Source organism: Canis lupus, chromosome 18 (assembly GCF_048164855.1).
Source record: "Canis lupus baileyi chromosome 18, mCanLup2.hap1, whole genome shotgun sequence".
NCBI lineage: Eukaryota > Metazoa > Chordata > Mammalia > Carnivora > Canidae > Canis > Canis lupus.
This window is the reverse complement of record NC_132855.1, coordinates 1739538-1756043: the sequence shown is the minus strand read 5'-3', so window position 1 is coordinate 1756043 and position 16506 is coordinate 1739538. Positions and strand designations below refer to the sequence as shown.

The 16506-nt window shown below is 40.1% G+C and overlaps 1 protein-coding gene and 1 non-coding gene across 3 annotated transcripts in view; both read left to right on the top strand.

Moving 5' to 3' along the window:
* CPED1 (cadherin like and PC-esterase domain containing 1) overlaps positions 1–16506 on the top strand; it is a 260855-nt gene that overhangs the window by 130423 nt on the left and 113926 nt on the right. For both annotated transcript variants that reach the window (XM_072783304.1, XM_072783303.1), the window contains exons 13-15: positions 1551–1601; positions 5118–5301; positions 7287–7455. In XM_072783304.1, coding sequence (XP_072639405.1) covers positions 1551–1601; positions 5118–5301; positions 7287–7455 — 404 coding nt within the window. The remainder of the gene's footprint in view (positions 1–1550; positions 1602–5117; positions 5302–7286; positions 7456–16506) is intronic.
* On the top strand, positions 6538–6682 carry LOC140609625 (U4 spliceosomal RNA). Its single transcript, XR_012011389.1, has one exon. It is a non-coding gene; the product is annotated as a U4 spliceosomal RNA (small nuclear RNA).

The following is a 16506-nucleotide window of genomic DNA, read 5'->3' as shown; positions in this document are numbered from 1 at the left end:
CTGACTCTTGGTTTCCACTCAGGACATGATCTCAGGGTCCTGGGATCGAGGCCCCGGTCAGGCTCCGCACTCAGCGCAGACTCTGCTGAGATTCTCTCTCCCTCTCCCTCTACCCTCCCACTCGTTCTCTCTCTCTGTCTCTCAAATAAATACACCTTTTTTTAAAGAGTCATTCTTACGTCATAGAAATCTCACCTCTAGATACTCATTTTAAGGAGATAATTAGGAATGTACACAAACGTTTAGCAAGTTATTAAAAATGAATGTAAAAATTAGAAACTACTTCTATCGTGATGATAGTGAATTGGATAAATGAATTAAATCGTAGACTTCCAATACAATACTGGAAAGCCATTCTGATATTGCAGAAGAATATCGATGACATGAAAAGATGTGTATGGTGTATTGCTAAGTGAAACAATTGGCTACAAGCCACATGGGCCTCAAGGAAAGTTAATGGCAATTTTCTTTCCCAGATCTACCTCTATTTTTCTAATTTTCTCCTTCTAAGGAACATCTGAGCTGTTGATCATACAACATGAAAATTTTTCTAATTTTAAGAATAAAAAATGAAAAGAAGTAGTACCACATGTCTACGACTTTTTAGAAATCACGATTTTCCTATTACAAGTCAAGGTTTAATACAAGACTGTGGTTCTCAGTATGTGGTCCCTAGACCAGGAACATCGGCATCATCTGGGCAGTTTGGACCATTCAGACCTACTGAGTCAGAATCATACCTCTCTGAGCAGGAGGCCAGGATGATATTTTAAGTCCTTCAGGTGACTCTGAGGCATGTTAAAGTTTGGGAACCTCTGATTCGATAGAATGAATTAATAAGCCCAGTGAAGAACTACTATTCTGGTTGTCTTTCTCACTCCCATCATGTTTCTCTTTAAATGAATGATTTAAGCACTCTGGGTGTTTTTATTCATTCCTTGGATCCATTAGTCTTTACTAAGGAGATTTTAGAAAAAAGCTGAGTTTGATTCAGAAATTTAAGAGGAGGGACGCCTGGGTGGCTCAGGGGGAGCATCTGCCTTTGGCCCAGGGCACGATCCTAGGATCTCGGGATCGAGTCCCACATTGGGCTCCCTGTGGGGAGCCTGCTTCTCCCTCTGCCTGTGTCTCTGCCTCTCTCTCTGGGTCTCTCATGAATAAACAAATAAATAAATCTTAAAAAGAAAAGAGGAAATGTCAGTAGAATCAACTGGATAAAGTATCTGTAATTCTAATGATTTGGGATGTGACAGTCACAAAATCATAGAACTAAAAGGAATCTCGACAGATCACCCTCAGGCAATGGATGACATTTAGACCATTCGTTTTTCTCTCTTAATATTTTCCTGTTTGAAATCATTGCTGTCCTGAGATTTGAACCAAATACCTTGTGTTACTATAGCCTTCAGTTTAACCGAGAAGTGCTTTTTGATATAGGAAAAGTTAAAGAATAAAACGTGTTCTACTTAATCATGCTGAGGTTATTGGATATGTATTTTTTTTTATTTTGACTAATAGTTTTCATTTGAAATTAACTTTTCTTTTTTTAGCTGCTATTCGACAAATTATGAATGAAACCAAAGAAGTCCATTGCAGTAATGGTGAGTCCCGGTTAACGTGTTTTGGTGGCATAATCAATAGTGATGCACAGCCCTACTTGGAGTAAATCACCGTTTTATCATATTCGGGTACTTTTAGACTATATTGTATTTTAAGAAAATTTTTAGAAGTTTCTCAATGAGTTGATATCTGCCATTTTTGCATAAGAAGAAGATTTTTAATTTTCTATTTTTGAACATGTCTATGTGTTTAAGGCCAGCAAGTTTCAAACTCATTTTGAGGGCTCCTCAGGGTGCTAAGGCTTTGCCTTGGAGGCTGCTCAAGTGGATAAGCTGGGCTTATCTGCCTTATACATCCATTTTTAGGGTTTACAGCACCCCACAAGGATTCCCTTTCTGCCAGATTGTTGACGTAAGGGATAGTATTTGAGTTGAATTTTCTTTATAACAATTGGGAGTTTCGAATCTGATTTTCAGTTTATTTTCTCAAAGTTCATGAATTTTTTACTAATGTATAATCAAGAAAAATAGCCCAACTAGAACAGTAACACATTTCAAGTATATAGATTTTAGAATTAAAAAAAAATTTTCTTTACTCTGGTCAGTATTATTCCAGTGGCCTTGCGAACATGTAATTCTAGAGAATCTGATTTTTCCAAGATCACAGGGCTATGAAATAGCTGCGCTGGATCACGAAACTGGATATTCCAATTCTTTGTCTAAAGCTTATAAATTATCTTAATACTTTATAATAATATGATGGAAAAATAAGGGTTCTACTTGGCAGGTTTGATTTTTGGCCATGTATGTATATGTATGTGTGTGTGTGTATATATATATATATATAAAAGATACACTTAGAAAATTTAGCCTTTCACAAGAAATCTATTCCAGTAAAACATAAAAGCTGGCAAAAATAAAATTTATCGACTAAGGTTTAACTTACTATAAATAAAAGTCTTCCAGTTAAAAAAAATCCAACTTGTATCTTCTAAAATGCAGTTAAATTCATTCATTATGTTCTAACAGTATCATTAAAATCAGGATAGACTGAGAGGTTACACAATAATGTGGTTTAATAGAATCAACAAGTACATCCAATGAAAGAAAAAAATGGCATTTAAAATAAAGTATTACTGACCGGGGGAAAATATCAGATAGGACTTAGCCATCTCCTTGCCTGCACTTTCCATCCAGTCTTTTCCTCCTAGGAAAATACATGCAACACAGGGAGCCCCGTGCCTGGGCTACAGAGGGAGGGGCAGGGGCGAGATGAGAACGCACATTTGTCCTGTGCGGGCTCCGCGGTGGAAGCCGCTTCACCTCTTTGGTCTCCTGTTCTGTGATGTAGAAAATGAAACAACCATATGGGCATAATCTCACTTTTATTCCGTTCCCAGTTAACCGGCTGTAGAGGATGGGAACATGTTAGATAAGCTCTTGGGCTAGTTCCTATTTTTGTGTAGATAAAAAACTAGTCCTGCCTGGGTCTGCATAATTATTAAACTGCCGGCTTTCAGGGCATGATCCAAGATTTTAAAACAATTACTCGATGACGCCTTCAAACAGGTGGGATTAGCCTTCAGCATCAAGGCTTTTCTTGTGTTTAATACGAGGTATGATTACCCCTCGAGAGGGCAATAAAACTCTGCGGTTAAGAGAATCCATTAAAAGCCACCAAAGCTTCCAACAGCTTTCCCAGATGCACTTGCCAGGTAGGTCGAGCAGCCTGCTACTGCCCGGCCCACGTGGGCCTCTCCGCGGGCCTGAGGTGGCTGGGCCCGGCAGGTGGGTGCTGGGCCCCGGAGGTGGGTGCTGAGCCCTGGCAGGTGGGCGCTGGGCCCCAGGAGGTGGGTGCTGGGCCCTCGCAGGTGGGCGCTGGGCCCCAGGAGGTGGGTGCTGGGCCCTGGCAGGTGGGCGCTGGGTCCCGGAGGTGGGCGCTGGGCCCTGGAGGTGGGTGCTGGGCCCTGGCAGGTGGGCGCTGGGCCCCAGCAGGTGGGCGCTTGGCCCTGGGAAGTAGGTGCTGGGCCGGGGAGGTGGACACTAGGCCCGGCAGATGGGTCTTGGGCCCCAGGAGGTGGGCGCTGGGCCCCGGCAGATGGGTCTTGGGCCCCGGCAGGTCAGTGCTGGGCCCCGGGAAGTCGGTGCTGGGCCCCGGCAGGTGGGTGCTGGGCCCGGCAGGATGCCAGCCGGCCCAGGTGTTTGGAGGCAGCGGCCCACTGGCCTTCAGGTGGAGCTGACACTGGCCAGATGAGCTTGCAAGCAGGGGTGTAGGACCCAGCGCTTGAGCCAGAGGTGGAGAGTTTCTGATGAAACCAAAAAGGAGCACTTGCTAGAATCTCGCTTGTAAGAGTAATTACACGCTCTGCCTCGTGTGGGGCTGTGTTTCAGGGTCATGACAGGCAAACCCCACTGGAAACTTCCACCATTAAGTCAAAGTGTAAACTGCAGGGAAATTAACTCTCAGTGACTGTTTTGTAAAAATATATCATCTCAAGTGAAAGTCCATCGTCTGTGGTTACTAGTCTGAAAAAAATAATCTACTTCGTTATTCATTTAACTGGTTTTGAACGTAAGAATGTAATGCAAGTGTTTGGACTTCCTTTCTACCCAGGAAATGGTCCTTTGTGTCTTTAGACTCCAGCCTGTTTATTTCTTTTTTATAAGATTTTATTTATTCATGAGACACACAGAGAGAGGCAGAGCCACAGGCAGAGGGAGAAGCAGGCTCCCTGTGAGGAGCCGGACGTGGGACTCGAACCCGGGACCCGGGATCGTGATCTGAGCCGAAGGCAGGTGCTCAACCCCTGAGCCGTGCCTGCCCCCGCCCCCGCCCCCCTTCCCCCCCCCCCCCACCGGCATCCTTGCAGCCAAGCAATCTGCTAGGTTCTGCGACAGGATTGAGCAGAGGATAACATTTCCTTCTCATACTCTAGGGCACTCTCTTGGGTTGGGGTGACCAGGGCAGGGAGGTGGGGGGGTCTCAGGATGTCCTGCTGCTGTTTTTGTATCTGAGTGTTTGGTATAATATTGGATTTCACATTCTTCACTCCACCCTACTGCCTGTAAGCTGCTCTATCAACCCAATGGCAGTTTAATGACTCTCCCTATTAAGAAATTTTCCTCATTCCCTGCTGGTGCCCTTCTGTTCTGACTTCACAGAGTCACCGCCCCCATTTACCCGTTGCTTGACAGATTCACTAAATGCCACGGAAATGTTATCAATCCACCGGTGAGACATTTCCCCACCTCCTCACTGCCTTTAAACTTCTAACGGCTGAACAAAATCTTATCATCTGTGTAATGCCAACTAACGTCAACAGCTGTTATATAAGGCAAGCTCTACAAAACTTGAAAAACAGAAAATCCAGCTGAAGCCACAAATCAAATAAGACCAGAGTGCCAAGTGGAAAATCAGCCGTGATCACTAAGGCTGTTCAAAGGATTTAAAAAAAAAAAAAAGACTTTAATCACATATGATTTTTAAACATTCATCCATGTCACAGTTATCTTTTGTTTGCCATTTTTGTTTTGTTTTGTTTTCTTGTGTTTTGACAGATGACACACAGTGTTATATCAAGCAGATCCTCACACATCCACGTTTGGAACTAAACCCTGAATTTAACCCGAAGATCAAAGATTATTACTCTGAAGTCCCATTTGATGTGGTAACAGTGACAATTGGCGCAGAGACTTCTAAGTGTCAGTGCAAGGTGTACCTGCATGATCGGGCCAGGCCCAGGTACGGGGCCGCTGACCAGGGCTGAGCGGAGACACCGTGGTGGGAAGCAGGTCTCTGAAGCAACCTTTGAAGGTTCAGAAAAGCTGAAGCATGAGATCAGTTGGAGAGATTGCCAGGGTGTGAAACCCTTCCACTTCGCAGATGTCATGTCGTAAAACACAAGACAAACAAAAAGGGGACATATCAGTGCTCTACTGATGTTGGCCATCTTTGGTTTCAAGTTTTTATTTCAATTCTCATTAGTTAACGTAGATGGTAAAATGGGTTTCAGGTGCAGAATTTAGAGATTCATCCCTCGCATATAACACCCAGAGCTCATCACAAGTGCCCTCCTCAACACCCATCCCCCATCTAGTCCATCCCCCCTCACCTCCCTCCATCAACCCTCCGTTTCTTTTCTATTGTTAGGAGTCTCACAGTTTGCTTCCCTCTTTCTTTTTTTCCCTTCTCTATGTTCATCTGTTTTGTTTCTTAAATTCCACATATGAGTGAAATTATATGGTATTTGTCTTTCTCTGGCTGATTTATTTCACTCAGCATAGTACCCTTTAGCTCCATCCATGTGTTGAGAATGGCAAGATTTCATGCCTTTTTATGGCTGAGTAATATTCCATTTTGTATATTATATAATATATATATTATTATGTAATATATATATATATATTTACATACATCACATCTTCTTTATTCCTCAGTTGATAGATACGCTTTCGTTGATAATGCTGCTATAAACATCGGGGTCCATGTACCCGTTCAAATCAATATTTTTGCATCCTTTGGGTAAATACCCAGTAGTGCAATTGCTGCATCATTTCTAACTCTTTGAGGACCCCCCATACTGCTCTCCACAGTGGCTGTGCCAGTTTGCATCCCCACCCGCAGTGCAAGAGGGTTCCCCTTTCTCCACATCCTCGCCAACATTTGTCATTTCCTGTGTTAATTTTAGCCCTTCTGAGGGCTGTGAGGTGGTGTCTCATTGTGGTTTTGATTTGCATTTCCCTGATGATCAGGGATGTGGAGCACCTTCCCATGTGTCTGTTGGCCATCTGGATGTCTTCTTTGGAAAAATGTCTGTTCATGTTTTCTGCCCATTTCTTAACTGGATTATTTAGTTTTGGGGTGTTGAGTTTGACGAGTTCTTTATAGATTCTGGGTACTCTGTTAGCAATCTTTGTATCTACTCTTTGTCATAGTGTTGTAACAAGAGAGGATCTTGTGATTTGAAATGTTAAAAAGAGCTTTGCGCAGTGGCAGTATCGTAGCCAGTGAGGTTTATCCGAGGTGTGATTATTGCTAATTGAAATATTAAAAAGATTCATTAGGGGTAGCTTCCTTCTACCCTATCCCAGCTCCTCAAAGTTTTGAACATTCAGGAGCTGAATAAACATTTTGGTGACAATTTATGGACATACTGACACTAACTTTCCTAGTTTCATGGGATTTTTTTTCTATTAACTCTTCTGAGAGTCACCAGAACTTTCTTTGTTTCTTGTGTTTATAATCTTGAACAGAAGATAGAACTTTATTACATGCCATGTTGGTGGCAAGGAAGATACTCGTGTCCCCATGCTATAGGGAAGGAAATGCATTTGGATCCCTGGGAGCCAAGAGAGTCTAGTAGGAAGAAAAGAGGATTCAAGTCAGACCAACCTAGGTCCTAGCTATGACTCTACCATGGGACTTTGGGCATAGACTTGTTGTGAGTATTGAATGAGATAATGTATGACCCTGAGAAGTGGTTCATAAATACTAGTTTCCTTCCCAGTGATTGAGGGAGGACATGACTTGCCCTGCAAGAGAATTGCCGGCATACCAAAATACACATTTTTTTTCCATATTTTAAGTTTCATATGAAGTTGTACAGACCTGACCTGCTTTTGTGTACACATTATAGGCATTTAATAAACTAAATTAGTTTTAGTTGGTGTTTATCATTTATTTATATGTATGTATGAATGAATGTTTCTTTCTCTCTCTTCCTCTAGCTTTGCTAACTACCCTCTGGGTTTGGGAATGAACAAAATCTCAATGCTTGTGGTGGATGAATCTCCAGCACAGGGCGAGACCCTGATCACATACAAACTCACCATCTACAGAGAAGACCGTCCAAGTCTGCCCTTGTTTGAGGACTTCACAGCATGCGGTTTTGTGCAGGTAGGTGAATTCTACATTTGCACTCGCGTTGAACTGGGAGTGGCCTGTTGACCTAGGTGAAAAATGCCATATGCAAATTGTTAGGGGAAAAAAAATGTATGCTTACAAATCCAAACTGTGGTCTCATTTCAAAAGAGCAAGAGTCCCAGCCAGGGATGTGAGATACCTTGTTGTGAGTGGTTTTCTTTTTAGTGTGCTGGCTACCCCCCCACACACACACATTGTGTTCAGTGGACGTACTGTAGTTAATATTGAAAGAAATGTCTTGAGTACTCACACTGAGTTACAAAATTGATTTTGCGTTTGATTTTACACTTCCATGTGAAATTGTGCTGTGTTTCTTGGAATTGTACCTGAATCTACTCTGAAACTTTAAACTAGGTTCAGTGGAGTTGATTTTAAAGAATTAGAGAAAAATTTATGAAGCTATTTTGTGGAAGGGATACCAGACGAAGGGAATTAAATTTGCTTGAGTAGATTGATTTTTTCCTGCACTTCTTGTATCTTACTCATTCCTAAAGGCCGTAGTTTGTCTCGTGAGCAACACATGCCGTTTTGCAGTCTGCCGATCTTGGAGGGGGAATGTTACCCAGAGGCTTTGTCCAATTTGGTGGTTCTCTCCTCTGTTTCTTCTCTCGGTTAAGATTCCAGGTACGACCTTCCACGTCTCCTCACATCATGTCCCCTCACTATAGGTGCTTCTGGGGAAGTAGTAATTGATATTATCACATCTCCTGATTCACTCAGAAAGCATAATTGCAAATATGGCACATCTCAGTGACTGACAACCTGTTGGGAGCGTTGAGGCACAGAGGACTGGTTATGATCTGTTGCGAGAGAAGGAGCTGACTGAGCCTCCGTGAGTGGGATGAATGCCATGTTTCCTTAAAGGCAGCGGCCAGAGAAGTGCTCTCTTCTCTCGCCATTATTTGTCAGAGCGTGTTTTATGCTCCTGCTAACCTGGCCTGCTCACTGCACCCCAGACCTGCTTCCCCGTCTGGATGGTGGTGACATACATAACCAGGTGGTGTAGAGATATAGAAAATATTCAGTTAACTATGTCCTTAAGATTTGTGCAACTTATTGTATATAGAATATGATATACATGCATTTTGCCATATGTAAGTTATATATACTGAATATAAACTATGCTTCAATAATATAAGAGGAAAACATTAGTGGGGAAGTATGTATTATCTCCCAAGACATGCGTCTCTTCTCAAACATTACATTCATCAAAATTAAGTTAATTACCATGCAATTACCTTAGACAATGGATTATATTAGGAATTTGTTAATATAACATGAAGAAATATATTAGAAAATTCTTGTGGGATATACCCTACAGATGATTGCAGAAAACTATTTCAGTCATTTAGAAGAATTCTTTCCAGAAGGTTTTAATTTAAAATTGATGTGTGGTCCCCCAGCAGTACTATAACATGGCACAGTGTCTAATAAGCACTAGTATTTTTTTAGCCTTCCTTTTACAAACTGTCAAATGACTGAAGAGATAATGAATGAATAATAAGGATTGGTTTAGACACCTAACGAGGCACGAGTGGCCTGAGGAACTGGAGGAGTCCATAACAGAGGTTAGATTTTTCTCATCCCAGGCTCCAGTGACAGTTCTCATCCAGAGACCTTGCCCTTTTTTCTTCTTTATGCTTAATCTCATTAGCGTCTTTAGGTTTCACTGCAAGCTGATCCCATCATGAAGTTCAGAATACAGAGAAGGAAAGATGTAATTTTGGAACTCCTATCAGAGTTTCTAAATTGATAGTTAAACAGATATACATTATGAGACTCATGAATGTTTAGTCTTCCAAATTGTCATTTTTCTTTTTTATCAACAAATTTAGTGACCTACTATATTCTTAGGTTGATGTCCAGAGTCAGACCATTGCATATTAAATGGTAGACCATTCTATCTGAACCCCTAAAGTGTATATGTGGCAAACCAGAGGAAATGAATTAAACTTTATATTTTATTTGCTGGTTAAAGGGAAAAATTACATTTCTTCCTTATATTTTAAATTATATTTTGTCCTATTGGACTCCATTATTAATTTTTAAACAAACCTAAAAGGAGATCTACATTAAAATACCCCCCAAAGAGTGTCCAATCTGTGGTTAATCAAGCCTCCTAATTTCTCCTTCTCCCATTCTCCCACTTTCTGGTTATCAGCTATTCATTTTATCATTTCACTGAAAGTCAACTAGCAGTGAAGGGAAAGTAAATATAAGGCATACCAATCCAAAAATCAATTACTTTGACATTTTGGTGAATAAAAAAGATAATCTAATTAAGTTGTCATGGGTGTTTTGTATCATTCATATGATCAAATACTGTAAAATACCTACTTAGCCATAATTCACTATTTTAGTGTCTGTTTCTAATTATATTTCCTGTTGGATTTCGTACATGGCTGCCACAGAGGCAGCTCATACTTTAGCTATTTCCAGTGAGGTAGAAAGGACCAATTTACATAACTGATACAAAACAACTAGATTTGGACCAGGGCTTTTCAACCTCAGCAATGTCAATATCAGGGCTGGATAATTTTTTTGTTTTGGGGAACTATCCTGTGCACCGTAGAATATTTTGCAGCCTGGCTTCTACCCAGTAGGTTCCAGAAGTATACCTTTTCCAAATTGTGACAACCAAAAATGTCTCCAGACATTGCCAAACATCACCTGGGGGGCAAAATTGACCCCAGTTGAGAACTACTGATACATACCAATAACAGGCCTGCTTTTCTACTTTCCACTAGTAAATCTAGTAAATCTGTAGTGGATTTACTCTAAGTATGAATAGGTTAGAGGTAATCCTTCCATGTTGAAAGTTGAAGAATCACTCGTCTCTTATCTCATCCTTGTATTTTTAATCATCTCTGTAGTCAGCAAATACCACTATGATAGCTCTTTATGCTTCTCATTAATTTGCCATCTTTTCTAATGTATTATAATCAGAAATATGCATTCAATTATAGAAAACATGATTCTTAATGAAACATAAAAAGTCATATAACATACCTACACTGTTATTTCATTTTGATTTACCTATAAATAGCATAATGTTTTGCTGTTAGGAAGAAAGATTTAGAAAGCAATAAACTGTTATTATGGCTGGAATATGTCATGCTTTGGAATTAATAAAATATATTTATGTTCTAAGGAAATTAAAACACATATGGGGAGATATTTCTTTTAATATCTCTTTCCAAATCAAAAAGTTTTGACAAGGATAACAATATAGCATCCATGGAAATGGATTTGTGTAAATGATCTATGGTCTCATATATATACATTTTGCCTCCAAAGCGTTGTGCCAGAATAAGGCCATAAATAAAATCTACAGAAAGGTCATATAGCAGAAGCGTAGGAGACTACATTTCAGGGATCCGTTTGTTAGAAACGGCCTTCATTTTAAAATAAATTACAATTAATAAAGGAAAAGTACCGAGGAAAGAAAAAAAATTCTGTTTAAAAAAAAAAAGTCTTGCCCAGCATTTAGTTATCGATTTAAAACTGACATTTGCTGTCTTATTAAAAAAAATTAATTAGTGATCTATATGCTGAGCTATTAAATGACTCCAATTACAGCATTTGGAAATGCATTACAATTCTCCCACTTATTTTTGTACTGTTTCTCAACACAAAGTTTACAAAACAATTCATGTGATAATTGTCTAATATTTTAGCAAACACAATAAAAGAAGAGCATTTATTGATGACAAAAAAGCCCCTTTGTCCATTTCCAACGTCGTAATGTCTATTAAATACTCATTTTTGTCATTTTCAGTTACCTTGCCTACCCCAGTACACCCGAAGTATGTGATTCAATTTTTCAGCAATAGAGCCTGTGTTGTAATGGAAGCCTCCCAACCAATGACTCCGTATTAATTATCTGCTATGCACTTTGCTCTTACAAATATGTCATATATTATGGGAGATACTGTGCAACATCAGGAGAACTTTCATTACGTGCCAGATATGATGCTAAGCACTTTACTTTTTTATCTTATTTGACGTTCTTCACAACTTTAAACACTGGTGATAACTGTCCCAACCTTTAACTTATGGAGGACGTAAGGCTTTAAAACATGTGTAATTAAGTAGTGAAGGTGGTATTTGAATACAAGTCTGACAGACCTCAAATTGACCCCCTTTATCATTACTCTGGACTGTAGAATCCAAAACTCTTACTACACTCATAATCTAATTAACCTGTTTAGGAAATTCGTTTGGCCAGAATTTAACCTGTTAGAATTTAGTTTAGTAGAACTTGTTTTCATGGTTATGTACAAATGATAATTTTTATAATGTTCTAGAATCACTGCAAAATTCTGAGGTTTTCATAATCCTTATTTTGATGAGGAATGTGATAGAATCAGAGCTTCATTGGAAAAGTTTTAGAGCTCACATCTAATATTTTACTAGACACATATATATCCTCATATCTGGCTGTCTTTCTTGGTCCCAATATTTAAGTCAGGTTTAATATTTTATGTATTGGAATTCTACTTAGCCAAACTACTATGTTTACTATCATTGTTAAGATGTTTTCCAATGCGGAGGATTTTTGAATATTACGCTTGATTACACATTAGCGATTTCTAGTTAATCTTTCTCACTGTTTAACACAACTTACTAATTGTTTCTATTAAAAACATCCACAATATAGTTTTTCAAAACTTAAAAAACCCTTTGTTCATGTGTACTTTTTAATAGTGAGAAGAACTATTGTGGAACTGACAATTTGATGATACTACAATGACATTCATCAATGTGAAAGGACCTTACTTTCCTACTCTTATTTAATCCTCACAACAAACAGATAAGATAACATGGATGACTTTTATTGTCTGCTTCACCCTATTCCCTTCTACGAGAAAATTCTGTCTTGTGATATTTAACGTTTTTTTATATTCATTTACAAATTTAGGTACTCATTTATTTCTATTTGTATTAATTAATGTATATTTTTATATTTAATTTTAAGGGTTTTATATTTTGGTGATATGTCTCAGAGGTATTAAGAACAGATTCTTCGCGTGTTTGTTTCCACCTTAAGTGATTCATTATGGTATCTCTCTGCCTTTAACGAGTGAAAATTAGTAGGTTCCTGAATGCTGGGATTGAACACTGCATTTAGTTAATTTACACATGTGGGAGAGAATCTCAGAATTTTTTCTTGCTCTATCAACAACATAAAAGTCCGTTGTCTCTGTCGAGATGATTTTATTAGAGCAAATTTTGCATCTTAGCAAATTGCGTCAGGCCATTCTCCTAACCAGTGGTTGAAAGCCATGGAGTCCAAGGCTCATGCCCATCACTGCTATCAGGCAAGCCTGGGTTTCAGTCCTGGCTCTGCTTCTAACTGGTCTAATGTGCTGTGTCTCCTAGTGCGGGGCAGCGAAGCTCTCTGAACCTCAGTTTCTTTATCTAAGACTAGAACTAGTGAGAGAACCTGTCTCAGAGAATTGTTCTGAGAATTAACCAGTTGATAAATGCAAAGTTTGATCCCAAGCCTAGTATATGATCAAGTGCTCAGTCAATATTCAATTATCATCACAATCATCATCATCATGAAAATTCTTTTTGTCCAGATGCACCTCTCAGGCTTACCTCTCTGGGTGTATAGAGAAGGAGAACAAAAGAAGGATGAAAAAGAACAGCAGAAGAAGTAGGAGTTGATAACAGTGAGGATGCTAGAATTTTTTTTTTTAATTTAAATTCAGTTTGCCCACATATAGCATAACACCCAGTGCTCATCCCATCAAGTGCCCCCCTCAGTGTGCGTCACCCAGTTACCCCATCCCCCTCACCCACCTCCCCTTCCACTTCCCCTTGTTCGTTTCCGAGAGTTAGGAGTCTCTCATGGTTTGTCTTCCTCTCTGATTTTCCCCACTCAGTTCCTCTCCTTTCCCTATAAATCCCTTTCACTATTTCTTCTATTCCCTGTATTAGTGAGACCGTGTGATGATCGTCCTTCTCCGACTGACTTCCTTCACTCAGCATAATACCCTCCAGGTCCATCCACGTTGAAGCAAGTGGTGGGTATTTGTCATTTCTAATGGCTGAGGAATATTCCACTGTATACATAGTCCACATCTTCTTTATCCATCATCTGTCGGACACCGAGGCTCCACCCGCAGTGTGGCTACTGTGGACATTGCTGCTGTGAACATCGAGGTGCAGGTGTCCCGGCGTTTTACTGCATCTGTATCTTTGGGGTAAATCCCCAACAGTGCAATTGCTGGGTCGTAGGGCAGATCTATTTTTACCTCTTTGAGGAACCTCCACACAGCTTTCCAGAGTGGCTGCACCAGTTCACATTCCCACCAACAGTGCAAGAGGGTTCTCACTTCTCACATCCTCTCCAACATTTGTTATTTCCTGTCTTGTTAATTTCCCCCATTCTCACTGGTGTGAGGTGGGATCTCATTGTGGTTTTGATTTGTATTTCTCTGAATGCAGGTGATGCAGAGCATTTTCTCATGTGCTTGTTGGCCGTGTGTGTCTTCTTTGGAGAAATGTCTGTTCATGTCTTCTGCCCATTTCATGATTGGATTATCTGATTTTAATAAGTTCTTTACAGATCTTGGATACTAGCCCTTGATCTGATAGGTCATTTGCAAATATCTTCTCCCATTCTGTAGGTTGTCTTTTAGTTTTGTTGACTGTTTTTTGTTTTGTTTTGTTTTGTTTGCTGTGCAGAAGTTATTTATCTTGATGAAGTCCCAATAGTTCATTTTTGCTTTTGTTTCTCTTGCCTTCGTGGATGTATCTTGCAAGAAGTTACTGTGGCTGAGTTCAGAAAGGGTGTTGCCTGTGTTCTCTAGGATTTTGATGGAATCTTGTCTCACATTTAGATCTTTCATCCATTTTGAGTTTATCTTTGTGTCTGGTGTGAGAGAATGGTTTAGTTTCGCTCTTCTGCACGTGGCTGGCTAATTTCCCCAGCACCATTGATTGAAGAGACTGTCCTTTTTCCAGTGGATAGTCTTTCCCGCTTTGTTGAAGATGAGTTGACTGTAGAGCTGAGAGGATGCTAGAATTGTAAAGGAATTGGGACGGGAAGAGCTGGTTGGGAATTAAATAGGAGAGCAAGTGGCCTGGGCTGATCCACACAGTTGCATTCCAGATGGTCACCAGTCCTAGGCACTCTTGCCTTTCTGGATCCCTTCTTCCACGAAAGAATTACTTAACGTTATATTTTGCAACTGTGTTGGTATAAAGAGGTGCATGTACTCACACACGTGCACACTTTGAAGAGTTTAGTTTTTTTTTTTCTTCTAAGTATAAAGGAAATTCCAGCATTTTCTCGGGCTCCTAAAATTAGTGCTGTGTGCTGTAGGCATGATTCCTGTGGTGCATAATAGAGGATTTGGCCCTGCTCTTCTCCCTCACTCTGAGGGACGGATGGCAAAGGCATCCATACCGTCATCAATGACCCGGGCCATAGGCATTCTTTCAAGTCTTGTCAAGCGCTCCCTACTTAAACACTTAGCCCTTTGCAGGTGTTTTAGGTTCTGTGTGCAGGGACTGAGCACACCTTTACCAGCATTCTGCAAGGGCCTATGCCACGGTGAGGGGAGTGAAATGTTATTTCCACGAGCAGTTTGCACACCCAGACATTTTGATTGCAGTAGCCTCCTCAGTGGCCAATAAGCATTCGTATACATCTGAGGCTTAGGAATTTTTATTTAGCATCGTTTTCTTAAAAAGCAAGTGAAGATGAGAGGAGTGTGTTCTTTAGTTCATGATCTATTTTAGTGCTTATATAAATTATCTTTCTGAATTGGTGAAAAAGAGCTGTGTTAAACACTCACCTCATGGGTTGATGTAACTTACGGTCAGCTAAATTACCATTTAAATAAAAACTTTTGCTCAGCACATCTGTTCTCCATGTTTCTCGAAGTCACATCTGCTTCCTTTACAAGAAGAAACAAACTTTTACTACCATTAGTGCAGCAGCACCGAGATAATGTGGAGGAGAATGGGATCTTCCTGGCTTCAGCATCCAGAAGTCTCTCGGAGGACAGCCCGTGGCTGTATACGAACACTGATTTTCATTGGAAGTCTATGTTTCGGCGTTCTAAGACTCAGTCTTCCGGTTTGTGAACTGCACAGGGAGATAGAAAAGAACCCTGGCAGGCCTTTAAATGAAATATTCTGTTAGAGTGACCAGATATCAAATGTGACATTTGAAATGTTGAGGGAGGTCGTGGCTAACAGGGGAGCAGATAAATGGGGTTTCTTTTTGAAAGCTCCAATTCCTCATACCCACATCTTTGTGGAATTTAATTGCTCTGAAGGGCCTCTACATCTTTTATCTCTCTTTCTCCATTTCTTCCCCCATTTCTCAAGTCCAAACTAACTCTAATAAAGGTACACAGCAGGATAGGGAGGTTGGTGGTAAGAGAGGGGAGAGAACCTGGGCGCTGGATTAGTTCTTCCATCTACCAAACTAAGCCTACAAAATGACTCGTGTTAAAAAAAGAAAAAAAAAAAACAACACATTTTTGGCTTCATCCAAAAACAGATTTTGGCTCTTTATAAGACAAGTTAAAGCGAATGATTCCTGTGGGCCCATGGTCTTTATTTAACCTTTTGTAGGAAGCAAGGTACCCTTTTGAATATCTGATGAAAGTTTTGACCCCTTGTTCCAAGCAATAATACACACGTAGGCACAATGCCGTATACAGTTTCAAACTTATGAAAAGCCTTGGGTAAACAGTTCTTATCCCAGTAACTCACAATTGGATGCAGATTATCACCAGCAGCAACAAGCAGAATAAGGACGGTTTCACTTCTGGCGTTCATCCACATGATTATAGTTCAGCTTATTGAGCACCTACTTTGTCCTAGAAACTCCCCTAAGTGTTTATACATGTTATTTCATTTGTTGTTTTCATGATAAAAAAAAATTAGTATCTGTATAACCATATACCATTTGGGAATTATGTGTGGCTTTTCAATGATCTCTGTTAGCACTGAGAATCGGCAGTTATCGTGGATCTCCGAGCAAAATGCCACCAGAGC